The 21,128-nt window shown below is 40.9% G+C and overlaps 1 protein-coding gene across 6 annotated transcripts in view; it reads right to left on the bottom strand.

Moving 5' to 3' along the window:
• Positions 1-21,128, bottom strand: part of VPS54 (VPS54 subunit of GARP complex) — a 71,201-nt gene that overhangs the window by 34,419 nt on the left and 15,654 nt on the right. For all 6 annotated transcript variants that reach the window (XM_078377472.1, XM_020803365.3, XM_020803364.3 and 3 more), the window contains exons 5-15: positions 19,922-20,000; positions 16,726-16,760; positions 15,634-15,765; positions 13,903-14,288; positions 10,137-10,263; positions 8,573-8,680; positions 7,885-7,940; positions 4,890-4,986; positions 4,383-4,723; positions 2,240-2,369; positions 1,399-1,580 (exon numbers count right to left, since the gene is read on the bottom strand). In XM_078377472.1, the coding sequence (XP_078233598.1) occupies positions 1,399-1,580; positions 2,240-2,369; positions 4,383-4,723; positions 4,890-4,986; positions 7,885-7,940; positions 8,573-8,680; positions 10,137-10,263; positions 13,903-14,288; positions 15,634-15,765; positions 16,726-16,760; positions 19,922-20,000 (1,673 nt within the window). The remainder of the gene's footprint in view (positions 1-1,398; positions 1,581-2,239; positions 2,370-4,382; positions 4,724-4,889; positions 4,987-7,884; positions 7,941-8,572; positions 8,681-10,136; positions 10,264-13,902; positions 14,289-15,633; positions 15,766-16,725; positions 16,761-19,921; positions 20,001-21,128) is intronic.

Here is a 21,128-nt window from a genome sequence, read left to right as displayed (position 1 = left end):
CTGCTGCCTTCCTCAGGTCCAGTCAATCCAGTCCACAAGACAACAGTGGATGTCTAGGTGGTGCAGTGGTTGAACTGCTGCAGAGTAACCAAAACTGTGCTCACAACTCGGGGTTCAATCCCGGGTAGCCAGCTCAAGGCTGACTCAGCCTTCTATCCTTCCAAGGTTCGTAAAATGAGTACCCAACCTTGCGGGGGGAGGGGCAATGTGTAGCCTGCATAATTAACTTGTAAACCGCCCAGAGTGCTTTAGGTGCTATGTGGCAGTTTATAAACAGCACACTTTGCTTCCCCACCCCCCTGCTTTCTCATGTCTGCCAATTCTATAGAGCCACTAGTCATCTGTCACCATGCCACTGTAGCGACTCAAAACCTGAAGTACAGTGGCAACCTGGGATCTCCAGGCTGCTGTCTCTAGGTCTTGGGTGAATAGGAGTCTATGCCAGAACCTCCCACCCCAAAAGGGGGGGGGGAGAACAGGGAGGGAAGGGAGAAAAAGTAGAGTTGGCAGAGAAAGGAAGTGGTATGGAGACTGGTGCCAAGGGCAAAGGCAGGGGCAAGAAACTCAGCAGCATCTTTTAAAACAGCACCTTGCTTCTCTGGCTACATCACAAAGACAATTGGGGGCAGGATGAAAGCAAATAGGAGGAGGTGAAATAACCCTAAAATAGTGAGAATAGAGAAATGGGGAATGAACAGTGAAAAGACATAGCTGTTCCGCTCCCCCACCCACTCTTTTTCCTTCTAAGAAATTCATGGTTCCTTTCCATTTAGAGGAAGTGACAGAGAGATCTAAAGTTAAAAGTAACTGGTACATAATTTATGTAAGACAGCCTCATCATTGCCCTTACACTTTAAAAATACACACTCCAGAGAAATGTTATAGATTTCACTGGACCTTATTTATTCACACTAGGTATTGTTGTTGCCCTCTCTAGAATTCTGATCATTGTGTGTTAATTATACAGTACATAAGATCTAATTTTCTCTAGAACCGTGAGATAGTCTGTGTGTTCTGAGGACACGGGCTTCAAAACAAACACCATTCTGATATAGCACCCTTGGACTTCCTTAGCCACCACTCGACACACTGATGCCTTTTTGTATGTCCAAAGACACTGTGGCCACCAACAGATTTGGGTCTTTAGACGTAATTATTTTGGCTTAGATAGGTCTAGGTGATATTTCCTTGCTACTCCACTCTGATACAACCTTCAGCACATTGTTCTTTGTTAAATTAAGCCACATCTCCTTCTTACATTGGATGATGATAGCTTCCTTGGGTCTTTTTTAAGGAGAAAGGTGTGGTAAAAATATCTTAAATAAATAAATTCTATTGGAAGCTAAATTTTCTTCCAAAATGCAGAATGTCACATTATAGCAATACCCAGAAAGATACCTGAGCTTAGTCTTTCTTTCCTCATGGAATCTGTTTACAAATCTATTTGCTTGACTCTGAAGTGCACCACGCAATGACATACTCTTCCTACCACAGATCTGTTCTGTATCCAAGATGAAAGTTTCCATCAGTCGTGAAAGAGCAACAAACTCTGTAGAATTCAGTTTCTCCAGGAAACCGTCCTAAAAACAAAAGGAAAGTTGATGCAAAAGTGTTGAGATTATTTCTTTTCCAAAAGCCTTGGAACCTTATACTAAGGAAAGTCCCATTACCATGCTGAAGAAGGGAAAACCTTGAAATACGTATGAAGGACAGAAATAAATGCTTTTCAGCAAACAGTACAAGCCCCACCAACTAAAATAGTCAAAGGAGAGCTGAGTGGATGAAAGCTGAAGAGGTGGTAAATCCTGGCCTAAGAATGCTGGAAACTTTGTAGGACTGCTCTTGCCCTGGCTTAACTTTGTACTAGCTATATGGTTGCAATCCTGGCCTGCGGGAAGTTGCAATCTGGAGACACTTGTGTCTCCCTCTCTTATGCTACCCCTGCCTTGTTACCAGCAGATTTTAGCCAATATAGCAGTTCTACCAACAAATCACTCTGTTGGCAAATCTAGGAGAAGTGTATTTCTGCTGGCAGAAGTGTTATTTTGCCTTGCCCTAACCTGCAAGAGTCTTTGAATTAGGATTGTGGTTCATTGTTTAGCTGAGTTTGGCCCCAACATGTTCCCACATAGCAATTCCCCAGGCTGATCTTATTATCCTTAAAAGGAAAATAAATGTTCTTCTCTACTTAGCTGGAAAGAGATGTTTCTTTTGGAATGCAAGTACACAAAGGACTTACTTTTGCCCTAGCCAGCAAGAACTTGACAGAACGATCATGGCAAATGTCAGAGGCACTGTAAAGTAGTTCCTGGATATTGTTTGCCAGTCTACCCAGTTCCAGCTCTGACAGTTTTATATCTTCACCAATCCTGAAAGTAAAACAAAGATATGTTTGTCTATATACTGGCTGAAATACTGCTGATGTAAACTGATGCTGCACAAGCTGAATTCTGCCACTGGTTTAATCAAATTAAAAACTTCCTATCCCCTCTTCAGCTGGCTGGCCAGCTCAGTAGTTTAGGTATCTGGCTGCGAAGCCAGAGGTTGGGAGTTTGATCCCCCCCCAATCGTGCCTCATGGGGGCAGAGTCAGCCTGTGTGGCCTTGGCCAAGCTGTACAGTTACAGGATGGCCCCCAGAAGAAAGGAATGGCAAACCACGTCTGAGTACTCGCTACTTGGAAAAGCCTGAAAGGAGTCAGAATCAACTTGACGGCACATGATTACTCCTGTTCAGGTTCTGAGGCTCCTTTGGAATTCCTTTTGCCCTTGGAAAGCCTCTGGTAGCCCTGGGACAGGAGGGGGAAGTCTTTACCATATTTTTTTGCTCCATAAGACCCACCTCTCCATAAGACGCACCAAATTTTTAGGAGAAGAAAACAGGAAAAAATAATCTATTTTCTTCTCCTAAAAATTGGTGCGTCTTATGGAGAGGTCCATCTTATGGAACACACCCTAGGACCCTTTGGAGGCTCACCCTGCAACCCCAGGGTCAGAAGGGGCGAAATCGCCACCTTCTGGGACTCTTCTGAAGCTTCCCAAGCCTCAAGACTCCCAGAAACTGGCGATTTCGCCGGAGCTGGATCCGTGCAGGGGTGGGGGGAGCGTGGCAAGGGTCCTGGAAGGCTCCCTCGGACCCTTGCAAGGCTCCCCCACCCCCCACCCCCACGGGGCCAGCGGGGGTGAAATTGCCAGCTTCTAGGACCTTTTCTGAGGGTTAAAAGGCTCAGAAAACGTCCTAGAAGCTGGCGATTTCACCCCTGCTGGCCCCGTGGGGGGTGGGGGGAGCCTCGCAAGGGTCCTGGAAGGCTTCCTCGGACCCTTGCAAGGTTCCCACCACCACTCCACGGGGCCAGCGGGGGCAAAATCGCCAGCTTCTAGGACCTTTTCTGAGCCTTTTAAGCCTCAGAAAAGGTCCTAGAAGCTGGCAATTTCACCCATGCTGGACCCATGGGGGGGGTGGAGGGAGCCACGCAAGGGTCCTGGAAGGCTCCCTCAGACCCTTGCAAGGCTCCCCCCACCCCTCCACGGGGCCAGCGGGGGCAAAATTGCCAGTTTCTGGGAGTCTTTTGAGGCTTCCCAAGCCTCAAGACTACCAGAAACTGGTGATTTTGCCAGCGCTGGATCCGTGCGGGGGTGGGAAGAGCGTCGCAAGGGTCCGAGTGAGCCTTCCAAGACCCTTGCCACGCTCCCCCCACCTGGAAGCTGGCGATTTCACCCGTGCTGGCCCTGTGGGGGGTGGGGGGAGCGTCGCAAGGGTCCTGGAAGGCTCACCTGGACCCTTGCAACACTCCCCCCCACGGGGCCAGCAGGGACGAAATTGCTGCCTTTGCTCCATAAGATGCACGGACTTTCCCACCCACATTTTTTTGGGGGGGAAGTGCGTCTTATGGAGCAAAAAAACATGGTAATTTCAGAAAATCACTGTTGGATCACTGGCAGCAGGAGAAGTGGTGGCAATTTTCCAATATTAAAGGCTCCCCCACTTTGACTTCCATGCAGGCTGCACAAAGACCAATGCATAGAGAACATTGCAAGACATTTTTTTCCACAAGACGACGATTTTCAAGGAACGAATTAAAATCGTCTTGCAAGGTGCCACTGTACTGTTTGACATTAAAATTCAGGATTGGGAACATGAGGCTTATTTCTCTCCCCCAAAATGCACAGAAGATTCATCATGTGTGAAATCTGAGTTTTGGAAATGATTTCTTGAAGTTCAAATGTTAGTTCTTCGGTGTATATTTACTTTTACATCTTCAGATTTCCAAAAGATCAAATCTACACTGACTTTGCTAAATTAGTTAACTCAATTTTGTACAAGGAAGAAACACTAATCCTGATGTTTGGACCATGATCTGGATTAAGGAAGTTTACTACATACATGATGTCGATTCCACCAGCTGCAGCACCTGAAAAAGCCTGCTCCTTGCTAGAGGAGGAATCAGTGGTACATTCGGGCTCAGATACAGAATCACTGCTGCTAGGCTCGCTGTCCGGGGAAATGTTTCTCTGAGAGACAGAATCTGCTGCTGTGGATGGAAAGTCTCCTTCGTTGAAGGCATCACTTATGAACATGCCTTCATGAGTTAAATAGGCCACATCTGTATCTAAGATAGTCTCCTTAGCAGAATTCTTCTGCATGGTAACATCTCCCAACAGCTTGCTCCTTTGGTTCTTGTCTAGAACTGAGAGAACCACGTTCCTTATGACAGTTAGTGTTGCCTAGAATAAAATGAAGCACTTGTTAAATAAATGCAAATTATGTTCTATTCCTTGGAAATGCACCTTCTAGCAAGAATATTTCTATTGCCAACCGCTTTTCACACATTTGTACAGTTTTTGGCTGCTATACAGGAAACAGTATCAGTTCTTATTCGAAATTTCTCACCTTAATTCTCTTGAGAAAGATGATAAAATAAGAAAAAATTTCTTTCAGCAGATCGAACCACTGTTGAAAATTCATCATCCTCATTTGATCTGCAAGTCTGCAAAGAATACCATAAAAACAATCACTATAATTTCATTTAAATTTCTGCTTAGCTTTCTGTTCACATGGTGGCCTTGGATACATCTTTGTCAGCTTCTCAACCCAAGTTTGTCTTTAAGATGAAAATATTAAGGTCTAACTTGTACTGTTACTTTTGTGATGAGGAAAGAAACCTATTTTTAAATATATGTTTGTATGTGTGCTCACTGGAAGGATAGATCCTCAAGCTGAGGCTCCAATACTGTGGCCATCTCATGAGAAGAGAAGACTCCCTGGAAAAGACCCTGATGTTGGGAAAGTGTGAAGGCAAGAGGAGAAGGGGACGACAGAGGACAAGATGGCTGGACAGTGTCATCGAAGCTACGAACATGAATCTGACCAAACTCTGAGAGACAGTGAAAGACAGGAGGGCCTGGCGTGCTCTGCTCCATGGGGTCACGAAGAGTTGGACATGACTTAATGACTAAACAACAACATGTGTGCATGTGGATGCATTCATGAATAGAATTATGGTTAAAATTATTATTAAGTCAATGGCTTGAGGGTTCAGTATCCAGGAGCCTTTGCACAGGATTTCAAAAATCCCACTAATGGGTCAGTGGGATCCTCATGATACTGTATGCTTTGCTGTGATGCAAGTGAAATGCAGAAAGCCTCAACCTGGTGTATGCTCTTCCTTATGTGACATGGCTGAAAGGAAGTGACAGGGCCACTTCAATTCTGTTTTCCATTAACTTCAGTTTAGTGTTATTATCTAAATGCTAATTATAACCAAAATGTTCATCTGAATTAGGACCATAATTAAGCCAGCTTCATAACTGTACCTAAGGTTATTAGATTTTTTTCAAGAAAACTAGCTTACTTCATAAAAATACAAAGTGAATTTTTTTGATTTCTTTCTTAGGGGGCACGCTAAATGAGAAGAAGGGAAGGAAGGCTATGTATTCTTGACATGACAAACCATGACTTATTGTACCATGACATCTTAACCAGATGTGATGCCAGAACCATGAAGGGGCTGGCTAGTATGTGTTTACTATTTAAAATGTATTCCTTTCAAAATGAAATATACCAATTTGTTTTTAATGCTTTAAAAATGTTAAATGGAGAGAGAAAATAATGAAGCCTTCTTATTCTTATATCTTCCTGACAAGAAAAAGCATGTTAAGATTAAACCAGTTGCTCAACAAACAATTTATTTTCTTATAGATGGTTATTAAATCCACCTCAGTCCAACCACTGTCCCCCAGGAATCCTGAGAAACAAGTGACCTAAAAGATCACTTAACTTTTCAATAGTGTAACAACCAAAATAACAATTTTAATAACAATGATCTTCACATTTTCAAAAAGGAATTACATCCTGGCCACAAACTGGAACCATTGCAGATTTTACTTTTTCTAATAATCACCTGGAATACAACAAAACTTGCCTTTGTTGATGTCATTCAATATCCTCTATATAAGGGTAAAACCAACCCATTCTTTGTCATGCTAGAGGTCGGGATACAGATGTGTAACTCAATATTCTGGTTTCTTCAAATTAATTCCTATGCATTCAGTGCATTGGTTCAGACATGACACTAATTTAGCTCTACAAAACTATGTCTAATCCTGTCACACCATCTTAATTAAGTTTAATAATTAATTATAGGGACTATGATTACTTCAAGCAATACGTTATGAAGCTTGTTGGTTCCACTAGCCATAATTAACAGCAAGATTAATCAGCGTTTCTGATTTATACGTTTCTGAGTTCATTAAACCGCAATTAATTCAATTCTTCCACAAAACTCCTGTTTATAAATGTGGGACATTGTGCTTCTGTATCTACAATTCAAAACACCAGGAAACAGCCTGACATTGCTGCACGGTACTGTGTTGCCAGCAGGAAAAAGGATACCAAGCTTTAAGTAGCAAAAGGCAGCCTGAATGTTGACAACACCAATGGCAGCAGTCAAGATGGTCGACTGGATACCCTCTTCCGCTCACCATCATTCACACTTGTCCAAAAACAGCCTTGGCTATTGCATTGTGTTTGGGTGAGAAGTGATAACTGATGAAAACAGGAGTCATTTTCTGGGATTTTCCTTTGCTTGGTGTCTCTTTGTGAATGGTAGTGAGCACCATTTTAAATCTGGGAATGTTCAGGGTTGCTTGATTCTGCACAGGGTGGGCAAACAGTTTTACTTTTAAAAAATCATAACTCAAAAACCCTTGATCTGGCAGAAAGCAAAAGCAGTCCAGTTTTTTGTTTGGTATGTCCCCAGTTTTAGAATTGTCTTGTAGAATATTGCTTTGCTCTGCTTCACAATAACACAGCTACACTACTAGCTGCAGTTATAATTTGAAACAGATGTAAAAGTTCCTGATTTCTTTACCTTGCAAGAAGGGAGGGGAAGCATGTGAATCCAGAGATTATTAATGCTCATTTTCTGTCTAAGCTATAGCCTGGTATTACGTTTGAACCATGACAATGGAAAACAACTGTATGGAACTGGAATCTATTGCACAACTTACAATGAAATTGTGGGCATCCCTTCTGACCCTCTCCATTAATAAAGGAACAGCTAAATATATAATACCATAGACAAAATCCTGTGGATATAACTGTGCTGGCATAACCCAGATCAGTTGATGGAAATATTTAATTCAAGCTCATGGGAAATTTCCTATTTCCCCCCTTTCAGGTTCTGTGGCTCTCGAGGGCTTCCCTTTGCCCTCGGGAAACCTTTGGGAGTATGAGGACGGGGGAACCTTTAATATTAAAAAAAACTGCTGATGGTGATCCTAATCCTAAAAAACAGGCAATTAGTAGATGTTTCTTCAGTATTCACAAAGAAGGGAAAAATAATGCATTTCATCAGAACAAGTTGAAACTCCAGGTTTATACTTACTTCACAACTACTTCAGTGTCTATTTCTTCTATCTGTGATACTGTTTTGACTACACACTGCAAAATATGAGAAAAATATATATTAACTTTGTCTATCAAAAAATTTTCAATCCCAAATTATTATTAAATAATAAATAAATATTATTTAACATTGTCTTTTAACAATCTAAGTTGCATCGGGTGCCTTTAAGGAGAAAGGCAGGGTAAAAATATTTTAAATCAATCAATCAATTTCCAAATTTCTTGATTAGCCTTGTGCTCAAGGCTGTTCAAGTACTGAAGCAGAAAAAACACACGGAGTCTGTACTCTTCCTCCCTTCTCTCTTTTTCTTTCACTTGGCACCTTGTTTTATTCTTGGGTCCCAACAAACCAGAATTTCTTGGATTGTGCTATGCCAGAGATCAAACTATCCTCATTTCCAGGTACTGCAGCTAAGAAATCAGGATAATAAATGGAGTATGAATGCAGAGTGGAAGCTCTGAACCATCACCATCTTCATATATACGTATTGGCTTAAAGAGACTGGAAAAACCATCTGAGTTGGGCCAGTAAGTAACTGTCTTTTCAATGTACATAAAATTATATCATTTTTTTTAACTCTTGCATTGTTCATTTCATTCATAGATGCTGATTCCCCTCTCTGAGAAAAAAATAATATGGTAGGCAAAATGTCTAGAAAAATAATTACCTGCTTTATTATGCTCTTTGCTGTAATAATAATTTCATCTCCATAGATTTCAAAAAAATTCAGCTTCCTTTGTTTTAGAAGTCCAAACACTAGTGATACAAGCCTTTCCTATTTTAGGAGGAAATAAAAATCAAAAGAACATGTGAAAGAATGGTAATTAAATCTGAAAAACAAAGGAAAACACTGAACAATGAAAAATATGTTACTAAAGTAAAAAGAAAATTTAATGTTACGTTGAAAAATAGTCTCCATGTTATTATGTTCATCAAAGCACCCAATCATGAATCTAACAAAGAATAGTTGCCAAACTTTTAATGCACAAACCCAGTGAACGCTCTAACACATCTTTAATAGAAAATAATCTGTTATAAAAGTTCCATAAAGAACTAAGCTGTGTGCTACACTTGAAAATAGACCTGGCATCATTAGATAGCATAGTAAAGCAGCTGCTGGAGGCCACTTCCAACACTGATGGCTGCTGGCGTCCCCTACATCTGGTGACACACTAATGGCAAAACCTTTACTTGCAAGGTCTCTGGCAGCCATTGTTATGGCCATTATTTCCATTTCTCACAAAATACATTAACTCAGAATTTCACTGCACTTTTAATAAAGAAAACAGCAGCAACAACAACAAAAAATTGCTGTTGCTTTTTGTTTCACCCACAATATCACTGTATCAAAAGATTTGGGGAACATGGCATTTTGGGGAAGCAAAGATGATTGACAACAGCCATGTCAATTGGAATTCCCTCAAGAGCCTTACTAATTCTGAAGCCAGCCTTAGTTATATATGAGTCTGCATCTGCCCAGGAAGAAAAGGCAAGAAAGAAATTATTTTACAATATTATGCAGAGATCACAACAGCAAATCTAGTGTGTATTAGCTTCCTCTTGCAACAAAAATACAGGATTGAAAGTGCTAGCAATACATTGGATTACCTCCCACCTGTTCCTTAAAACTTAGCACAATGTATCACAAGTTATGCATGTTTATAATGGATGTCTTTCTTGCTAATGATATGGACTGGGGAAGAGCCATGAAATTGATATTTCAGTAATAAAAATAATACCTCTCATCATTCATCTATTTAAAAAATGTGGCATATGAACAAAAGTTGTTCCTTTTTTCTTATCTTGACTATAATATTGTTAATCCTTTCAAGACTTCAAAGGTTTGCATGTTTTTTTTCCTTTAAAGGAAAAACAGTTAAACACAGATTTCCAAAGGCAACACCTGATTTTTAACCCACACTGTCATCCTAATTCAGTGTACAGAATGCAAACTCAGTGTATTTTTGATGACAGTACTGTGCACAGGAAGAGTTTAGATAAAGGGCTGGACAAACTGTGTGCATCCTGTAATGGATGACTAATAATTAAGAATACAATAAAAAATACCAAAATGTGAAAGAACAAGGGTGAAACTAATTTTTATAAAACCCCATCAAGTTACATTGCTGTAAATTAGGAAAAAAAGTGAATGGCTCTCCCATACAGTGTTCCCATTTTTGCCCTGAAGATTCAAGTATTTAAATGAAACAACTGAAAGGTAAGCACTTTACCTCTTCTAGAATTTGGGATTCTTCCTCCAGAGGTCTATTTAAATCACTGCGAGCATAAGTAGAAAACTCTGCAATCATCATTTTATCTATGAGCTTTTCTAGTTCACAAAGCTGTGATCCAAGATGCCTGTACCAGGAAAAAAATGAGCAAGAAATGAAAGCTGGAAAAGTAATCAAGGAAAGGAGATGTGAGAATGGTAAGTTAGCCCTCTATTTGGTTTCTAGCACACAGGATGTATTAATTATAATTTCCTTTGAAACAAAAAAAGAATTCCACTGTGGCAAGTCAGGAATTTCTACCAAAGGGTAACAATTCATTAGAACTGTGTTTTTTGTGCTCATTAGCTTCCTTCAATGTATTTAAATTCCAAAGAATGACTCTCTTAAGTAGAGCAAATAGAATTTATAGAGCTCCTAACTGGGTTAAGATACTGTAAAAAAGAAAAGCAAGAATATATAACCCAATGTGAGAACTGCAGTCTGTCATTTTTTATAAAAACATTATTCTATTGGTGAACATCACACTGGGTTGACAATATTTAAGTTCTTCACCGGTTCTCCTCAAAGACCAGAAGTTGTTTTTTTTAAAAATGGGAAACAAAGGCCAGGAGGAAATGGACAGTTCTTGTGATGGATGGAAGCAAGCACTGTAGTCTCCACCCACAAGGATACCTATTAGTGCATATGTTCTTAACCTTTCATAGAAACAGTGCACAGTTGCTACTGGGTTCTGATAGTAGCACCACTGGTGCAGTATCTGATGGCTTCCGCTCATGCAGAGTTGCTACTAAAATTTTATTTTTCTATTTCTCTGACTTTCCCTGACCAACTTCTGTTGATTTTCCTGACTACTATTTGAATACAATTCCACATTTAAAAATTGCTACCTTAGATTCCATTAATTAAAGGCTTCATGAAGTGTTCTACTGATCAAGTCCACAAGCCTCAAATGCAAAAATATCTGTCAAGGTAGGAGATTTAATATTAGCTTATTTAAATACTATTATCTGCAGAAACATCTGTTCTGAAGTTGCACTAAAATTATACCAAAATGGAAACTTCAGCCTGAAGTAATCTTTGAATGATAATGGCGTTTCATTTCTGTTCTTGTTTGAAAGGTAGACTAAAAATTATACAAAAGCAAATTTCAATGAATGTTCTATCCAAAATGAAAAACAAAGTCACACTAGGAAACTCATAATTTGGAAACTGCTATTAAAAAAAAAAAGTTAGAAATACAATTATGTGAAATGTTGCAACTTAGGAAGGAGGTCTTCAGCAGTAGTAGTCTGATTTTTAAAAAAAAAAACTGGTGGTTTGTGTGTGTAACTTTATGACAGTATTCACCTCAGAAACAAACCACTAAATTCATCATGTACCTTTTGAAAAATCTTGTTCAAAGTTTCATCAAAACAGATAACAAATGTTTCCTGCTGTTTCAGTAAAAGATTGGAGAAGTCTGGTGTCATACATTGCTTTTGTTTTTCCAAGAAGAAACTTTTGGGTTATTTGGCTGGGAACATTTGCTTGAATGCTGTTACAAGAGTTAAATGACATCATCTTCAGACCATATGTTGTCCTAACCCAGTCCTGGATGCACAGGCAACCTTATTAGCTTGCATGACAGGTAATTCTTTGCCACTTCCATCACTCTAAACATATTCCAGACTTTTGTATGGGTTGCCTCTTGATCATCTCTGCTTTTATTACCTGAACTCGTACTTGGCTTTGAACCTTAAATATTTCAATAGACTGCTGACTTAATTTAATTTTGATGTAATGGTCCTTTTGCATCAGACTCCACAGCTCTAATTCCCATATTATTTTGTTCAAAGCACATTTTACAAAAAGCAATGAATTTGTTCCCAGCAACTGGTGTAACCCATGGAACAAGGTCAGCATGAAATTTGATATCCAACCATTACATATTAAAAACTGTTCCTATAAATGCCATTTTCAAAATGTAGTTTCACATACAGCCCTGCACAGAAGCACCAACCTGACGCCAAGATATTGCATATTTGGTTGTCTCGCAAGTAGGAAATTTTCCAAGCTGGGATTAACTTTCTAGATTCCAGGAAAAGTAATGAATAGATCAGCAGCAGAGAAGGAAGTGTAGTTTAAATCAGTGGTTCTTAACCTTTGTTACTCAGATGCTTTTGAACTGCAACTCCCAGAAACCCCAGTCAGGACAGCTGGTGGTGAAGGCTTCTGGGAGTTGCAGTCCAAAACTCCTGAGTAACCCAAGGTTAAGAACCAGTGGTTTAAATGCTTGCCGATCATTTCTGCAAACTAGGAGAAACAGATAACCACCATCTGAAAGCTTTATGCACGGAATAGGTCACAGAAGAGGGTGAGAAAACTGCTTCTTTGTAAACTTCAGGAGAAACAAACAACCCCACCTGCAAACATCACTTTGCAGCTGGAGAGAAAGTGCTAGTTGTCTGTGAAACCCAAGAGCAGTGAATCTCATTTACCACTCAGTTCTGGGATTAGCAAGAAATGCTCATTACATACCCAACCGTAACTTCAACATGTTTATCTTTCTATGTAAAATGGAAACAAATAAAGGTAAGTGAAACATAATACTCGCAGGTAGAGCTTAAAGTTTTGAAGTTTCCACATTGCTTTAAGTGTTTAAACTAGCCTCACTTTGCAAAATCTACACGGTGATGTTGCAAAGCATGCAGGGACACTGCTCAACAAAGGCAGTAGGCAGGTTGCTGGAGCTACATAGGTGGAGCTGGGAAAGACCAGAGAAAGGAAAGGTCATTACATTCTACTTCTGCTGTGCTATTTTTCTATGCCAACTGGCATAAGACAAGCTCATCATCTTGAAGCAGTATATCAAAAACCCACCATGACTTAATCACAATTTCCCTCACTTTTGATCAATTTCCATTTCCCTGACCTTCCAGTATGTGGCAACCCTTGGATGACAACATCACTGAGATTAGTATTCACTGTAACCATTGTAATTAAATCCAACACTACAGTGTAACTACATTTTTTTCTCTAAACAGCAATTGACAGATGATGAACATAGGGGAAGGGCTGTTTCCTTAACACCAAGTGTGCAAAAACATCTGGATGAACTGCATTGATTTCTGGAATCATCTACATCACCACGGTTATAGCATCTGAATTGTCATGAATCTGGAAAGGTTCCACTTACATTTACAAAATCCTCTTTCCTCCAAATGTCCTTATGTGCTCTCCAGATGTTCACTAACATTTCAGTAAATATGGGGAACCTGTCATGTGATTCACATATAAGATAATATAACAGGTAAAGGTAAAGGCTCCCCCTGACATTTAGTCGAGTCGTGTCCGCCTCTAGGGTGCAGTGCTCATCCCTGTTTCTAAGCCATAGAGCCAGTGTTTGTCAGTAGGCAGTTTCCGTGGTCACGTGGCCAGTGCGACTATACATGGAATGTTGTTACAAAGTACTGTAGCTAATAATAAAAATTCATCTATACCTGAATTACAACCTATGTATGCTGAACAACAGTGTATATAAGAATTCCTCCTGTATCAGGGATAGAGGTTAAAGACTTTTTAAAATTAAAATAAACGCTTTTCCTTATGCTTTTAGCATTCACTGATATATCTGCCACTGAACAGTGGATTTAATTGATACAACTTAGAAATGAGCAGATAATTAATCCATATTTAAAAAGTAGGATAATGTATAAAAATAGATTATATTAACGTAACTTGAGGCATGACTATGAACCTCTGATGGAATATCTTAAAAGTCACCTACCGGAAACTGTGAATGCCCTGCAGTTCCTGTTGTAGCACCTCTTGTGTGGTTGCAATTAAGTCCAATGCTCCAACAAATTCAGAAGTGGACAACAATAGCTGCACAGTAGGCTGCGTCTGATGCACGGTTGCCATCAGCTTCAACTTATTATACGCTTTTATACAGTTACTTCTAGCCAACGACAGTCTTAAAACCTTAAGAGAGCCTTCACACATTACTTTATCAATTTGGCCTATTTTATCTCGAAGCATTTTTACAGCCTGGGAAGTTTTCTTGAGGTAGTCTTGCAGTTCATGCTGCGAGGTCATTGCATGAAAAAATGCTTCTGAGCGGAGAGAGATTTGATGAGCAATATTTACTTCCACAATATCGAGATAGTGGCTTAGCTTAAGAGAAAAAAAAAGAAATTATCACTGTTAACGTAAGAGTTTAATCTACCAGAATCACTGTTACAGTGCTTGACATTTCAAAAAAAGAAAACTGTTCATATTTTTTTATAAATCATAACCTATAAATAATATCTCATGTCTAAGTAACATGAAATTACAAATAATTCTTGATTTAAATAAATCTGCACACCCTGAGAAAAACAAAACAGAATAATCCCATGTGAGTCTCTGTCTCCCTGGACTACAAAGCTATTGCTTTCCAAGAAAGAAAAAAAAACATTTCAAACCAAGAATGCGGCAGCATGAGCCTTGCTGGAAACTGGAATTCAGCTGCAGAATAGTTTTTGTTTTGATAAATTATGTACTCCACTATTGGAATTGTTCCTCGTGAAGGACTACTATGCACTATCAATCCTGCTTTTGCTAATTAGTTACCTCTCTGATAGTAAAGACCTGTCATTTGAAAACCACACCTCTGATGCGGCTTGTGCTTTTTTTAAACTTACTCCTAAGAAACAGGCCTGGCACAAGAATCTGTTATGAACTTTTGGGACTCCAATTTCTCTGCACTATTGACAAGACATCACTGCATGCTGAGGGAAGTGGAGTTTAATTCATGATTGTATGATTTTTAGCAGTCTAATAAAGGTACCTTTTACTCCTGCACTGTATTGTGTAGGCACCACCCAATCTCTTCTATTTCTTAAAGACACTATTTTATTCTTTTCAGGAAATACGAAGTAGAAATTCAATAAAGTAAATAAATAAATATCTTTGCATCTGTCCTAACTGGGATGACTCCAATCCACAGTTGGCTGTATGTCAACACAAACATGCCTCTGGAATACCGGGACATTTATTCTCCAAGAGCTCAGTCAGTGTGGCAGCGTACAAAAGTTGCATGCTTCACATAATTGCTTTGAAGCAAAACATATGCTTTTTACACATTTGAAACAGAATGTAGCGAACCATATTTAATTAACAAATCACCTCCTAAAACTACATTATTATGTAGAGAACAATGTTTTCATTCAAGCTTAGCTCTTCCAAGGCTACCCACCCCATCCTCTGGAGCAGATATTTGGAAGCATGAAGAACTGGAAAAATGAATTAGAAAACATTGCTTTCCACCCTCTTAAACAGAAATCTCTGCTGGATCATAGTGCCTTCTGTGAACTAAGGACAGCACTGAATCTGATCTAATGCTACAGCTGCCCAAACTAAAGATGGCGGAGATGACTAAATGCAACATCTAGATTTTTATTTCCTCCTCAGCATGGCACTTTAACAAGGCAACTTCCACTGCACTTTCTTAACAATATCTGCAATGAAACCCACTTACCTTTTCCTGAAGCAACTTTGAGGAAGCTGCATCATGATTTCCTTTTCCTCCAGCAGTATTAAAATGAGACCAAGGTAACACTGCATTAAATATTAATGGATCCTCCAAGGCAAAATCTGGTTTCATAAAAATCTAAGGGAAAAAATCTCATATCATTCTCACATACCATTAATATCGTTACATTTAATTATGGGGTGCAGGCTCGTCTAACGCATATACAAGCAGTACTGACAGAACGTACCATTTCAATTTTAAACGAAATAACATCCTTCTTTTACATGTCAATTTGTGCATCCAATTAAAAGTAATATTAGATTTATATACAGATGCAGATAGTACAGAACACTGCTTTAGCTATCCATGTAAATGATGGCATTTAATGCTTTAAACTTAAGATTGGGCATTTAGCTAATAAAAAACACCTATTCAAACAACTGATTAAGTATTTATTAACAGCATTACGAAAAGTACTAAAAAGAAAAACTTATACAGTGGTGCCTTGCAAGATGATTTTAATTTGTTCCGCGAAAATGGTTGTCTTGTGAAAAATTTGTCTTGCGAGGTTCCCTATGCATTGGTCTAGAAAAAACCCCAACGTATTGCAAAGGTCGGTAAAATGAGTACCCAGCTTGCTGGGGGGGCAATGTGTAGCCTTTATAATTAAAATTGTAAACCGCCCGGAGAGTGCTTGTAGCGCTATGGGGCGGTATATAAATCCAATAAATAAATAAATAAATAAATAAAGCATCGGTCTTAAAAAAATGTCTTGCAAAGCATTGGTCTAAAAAAAAAAGTCTTGTGAAGCATGGTCATAGAAAAAAAGTCTTGCAAGGCACCATAGTGATCACAAAAACCAATCGCCTTGCGGGGTTTTTGTCCCGCGAGGCAATCGTCTAGTGAGGGAGCACTATAGCAAGTTATACTAATTACAAAACAAACATATTAACCGTCTATGTTACCTCTCTAAACAAGAATTGTCTACACACTGCAGCCAAAGAACTAGCCAAAAACAGTATTTACAAAAAAGAACCCTGTGAATTTTAAAAGATAATTTTTATCCACTCTGCTGCCTATGAAATTATTCAATCTTACCTTAGGTACTTGCTCCAAATCTGTCCTGGATTTATCTGAAAATGAAATCAAAATGAAATGCCGTTGGAAGATAACTTTTCAATGGACACCTGAGGTAAATCCCAATGGCTGGCATTCTGTTGGCAGAGCTCCACAGTTCTAAGGCTGACAAGGAAACTTTAATGTTAAAGATCAATGTCCACAGCTAATGACTCCATCAGCTTTTATGATTACAGAGTTACTCAACTAGATTTCACCCTTAATTTATAAATGTTCAAATATTGTGACATTATAGAGATATTTAACATAGTAAGAAGTGTTGTGAACTGAACACGCCATAGTGAGAAATACAGTAGGACCCCTATATCTGCTGCGGATTGGTTCCAAGCCCCCTCTGTAAATACTGAAGAAAAAAAAGCAGAAAAATTGTTTTCAAATGCATTACCAGAACTGGCCACTAGAGGGTGCCAGAGACCATGCTGTGCATTATCCACTAACAAATACAGTGGTGCCCCACATAGCGATGATAATCCGTTCCAAAAAATTCATCGCTATACGGATTCGTCGCTATGCGGGGCAAAAAAACCCATAGAAACGCATTAAACTCTGTTTAATGCGTTCCTATGAGGACAAAACTCACCGCTCTTCTGGAGGAAAATGCCTGCGGTGGCCTCAGAAGGACCCTTCCGAAGGGTCCTTCCAAGGCCACCCCCGGGATTCCCCTTTGGAGGGGGCATTTTCCCCGAGCTGAGCAGGAGCCCCGCCGCTCAGCTGGGGGGAAATCCCGGCGGTAGCGTCGGAAGGACCTTTCTGAAGGGTCCTTCCGAGACCACCGCCGGGATTCCCCTTCCCCACGGCCGGTTTCCCCAGCCATGGTCAGACTCTCAGGAGTCCGACCATGCCTGGGGTAGCCGGCCGCGGGTCGGATCCAAGCCACGGGGGGAGGGTGGGGGGATCCGGATGCCTTTCAGGCATCCTGGGCTTGGATCCCACCCGCAGCCAGTTACCCAAGCCATGGGTAACCGGCCGCGGGTGGGATCCAAGCCCGGGATGCCTGAAAGGCATCCTGATCCCTCCACCCTCCCACCCTCCCCCTGCGGCTTAGATCCGACCCGCAGCGGCTGACGAAGCCATGGACGGAGCTTCGACAGCCGCCGCGGGTCGGATCCAAGCCGTGGGGGGAGGGTGGTGGGATCCGGATGCCTTTCAGGCATCCCGGGCTTTGATCGCACCCACCGCCGGTTACCCAAGCCATGGGTAACCGGCCGCGGGTGGGATCGAGGCCGGGATGCCTGAAAGGGATCTGGATCCCCCCACTCTCCCCACCCTCCCCTCGTGGCTTGGATCCGAGCCGCAGCAGCTTCTCCAGCCATGGCCGGACTCCAGGGAGTCCAGCCATGGCTGGGGTTGCCGCCGCGGGTCAGATCCAAGCTGCGGGGGGAGGGTGGGGGGTCCGGATGCCTTTCAGCCATCCTGGGCTTGGATCCCACCCGCCGCCGGTTACCCAAGCCATGGGAAACCGGCGGCGGGTGGGATCGAGGCCGGGATGCCTGAAAGGGATCCGGATCCCCCCACTCTCCCCACCCTCCCCTCGCGGCTTGGATCCGAGCCGCGGCGGCTACCCCAGCCATGGCCGGACTCTAGGGAGTCCGGCCATGGCTGAGGTAGCCGCCACGGGTCAGATCCAAGCCGCGGGGCTAGGGTGGGAGGGTGGGGGGATCCGCATGCTCGGAAGGACCCTTCGGAAGAGTCCTTCCGAGGCTACCGCCGGCATTTTCCCCCAGCTGAGCGGTGGGGCTCAGCTCGGGGAAAATGCCCCCTCCAAAGGGGAATCCCTTTGGTAGCCTCAGAAGGACCCTTTGGAAGGGTCCTTCTGAGGCTACCGCAGGCATTTACCCCCAGCTGAGCGGCGGGAGCGCTCCTTCGGAGGCTCCCGCCGCTCAGCTGGGGGAAATGGTGCCTATGGGGAAAACATCGCAAAGCGATTTTTCCCCATAGGCACTTCGTAATGCAATCGCAAAAGCGATGGCAAAAATGCCATCGCTATGCGAATTCGTCGTTAAACGGGGCACTCGTTATACGAGGCACCACTGTATTGTATTCATAGCACTGCCTCTGGCTACTTCTAATGCTGATTCTGGTAATAAATATGAAAATAGTTTTTTCTAGGTATTTTTCTTTTAATATTTTTAATATATTCTGATGGTGGATAAATGAATCAGTGGATACTGATCCCATTGAATAAGGGGGTCTAATGTGCTAAATTCCCCAGTTTTAAGGAGACAAAAACATTCTAATTATAGCAAACACCATTTGCAAAGTGAAGGAATTAGTCAGAACACAAGTGGAGCAGTTATTCACCTCCCTCACTCTAACAACTACTGAAGCAACTTGGAAATAGAAAGTAACACCATGTCTTCAATTCTGTTTCAACGGAAGGAAATTTTTACTAGGTTTAGGTGACAAAAATGAATCCATAGGTGTTCACTGGGTCTCTGTGTTATTTTAATCTTTTAATACAGCTCCTTTGTACACTGCTTGGATAACAGCAGAAGGTCCAGATGACATGGTAGGATTCCACAGCATACCTCTTACCTATATTATATTTTACCACCCTGCAAAATATAGCAAGACTAGCATAGGTAGGTACATTGATATGTTTTGATTGTATTCCTGCATTGACCAGGGGGTTGGACTTGATGGCCTTGTAGGTCCCTTCCAACTTCGCTTTCTTATGATTTTCTATGATTGTATGGATACTTCCAAACAGCTATTGTCTCTGATGTTACCCGACCACTCAAAAAAGATGCACTGCAATACTTCACAAGCTATGAATACATTACTGCTGTTATGCTCTCAAGCCACCTCCAATTTATGATAACTTTAAAAACGAGTGACCTCCAAAGTGTCCTGTCCTCAACAACTCTGCTCAGCTCTTGTAAACTTAAGGATGTGGCTTCCTTTATGCATAACTGAAGATTTGGAGGACAGGCAACAAGTATGTGAAGGTATAGGAATGGTTCTGAGTTTAGAACAATGCATACTTTGTGAAAATTTGGTCTGAAAACTATGGAATATGTATGGATTTTCCAGTGACCATAGTTGCTTACAATACCAGTAGCACTTTAGATAAAATACATACGGTAAATGTATATGCCCCTTTAAAGAGGAATATGAAGGAGTACAAAAAAAAACCACAACACCCCACCCAACCTACCATGAGTATGTAAAATTGTCCTGTCAAAAGTGTCTTTAGGAGGACAAATGGTCTTGCATTTCTCATGAATCTTCTCTCTCTACAAAAAAAGAAGACAATAAAATGGTTTCAAAGGACAAACAATACGTTTGCAATATGAACGAGTTAGAGAGTCCCATACTAATATGCAATTTTATTGGTTCAAAGCAACTCATATACAGCATTATTCAAGAAATGCAACTCACAATTTGCATTGCATTCCCTAAGCATTTATTATCATCCACCATCAATATTCTTCCTGTCTCTGGTCATGAGATACACATATACATATAAAAACATATATGCCTGCTCTGTCCTTCACAAGTTTTTAATGAACGGATGAATAATAGTATGACTCATTTTGTACTGTAGTTTACAGTTCAAAATGAAATCCCATTTTCCATAATGGTTTGAAATTCTGTCGCTTTGTTACACAAAAGGCACAACTTTTAATTGTTTCTGGTTGGCAGCTAGAGTCCCTGCTGGGATTCTCAAGTGCAAGCCAGGCCAGTGGGTACATATGCTCCTAAGAGACCCAGCAGTGACCTGTTGAATGCCTATTAGGAATGCACTGAATGTTACATTTTTTGTGTAACAAAGCAGTAGAATTTCAGCTAAGGGAACATTTAGATTGTGCTGAAGTCACCACACCAATCCATGAGTGCATGAGCATGATGATTATTTCACGCTTTATTTATTTATTATTTTATTTATTTATTTATTTATTTATTTTATTTCTATCCCGCCTATCTGGACATATTAGCCCACTCTAGGCGGCTTACAATAAAAGAAACAATATAATTTTAAAACATTGCACCTAGACTAAGATAGAAATCAAAGAAAGATATAAGAAAAGAAAAATCGTCAGGAGTTTTCTGTTGGGAAAGCCTGCCTATACATCAATGTTTTTAGTTGTTTCTTAAAAATGTCCAGCGAGGGAGCCACGCGAATCTCAGGAGGTAAGTTGTTCCAGAGACGAGGAGCCACCGCCGAGAAGGCCCGATTTCTGGTCTTCTCCTTCCGGGCCTCTCTCGGCGTTAGGCTCCTCAGCCTCACCTCCTGGCTCGCACGAGTGACACGGGTAGATCTTGGTGGGAGAATCTCATGCTGGGATTATTATTTCAGAACTAGCCCGCAACATACCTGAGAAGCATAATCCAAAGTCTGTGACCATGTAATAGACCTGCCT

The sequence above is a fragment of the Pogona vitticeps genome, chromosome 1 (assembly GCF_051106095.1).
Source record: "Pogona vitticeps strain Pit_001003342236 chromosome 1, PviZW2.1, whole genome shotgun sequence".
In the NCBI taxonomy this organism is placed as follows: domain Eukaryota; kingdom Metazoa; phylum Chordata; class Lepidosauria; order Squamata; family Agamidae; genus Pogona; species Pogona vitticeps.
This window is presented reverse-complemented; position numbering and strand designations above follow the sequence as displayed.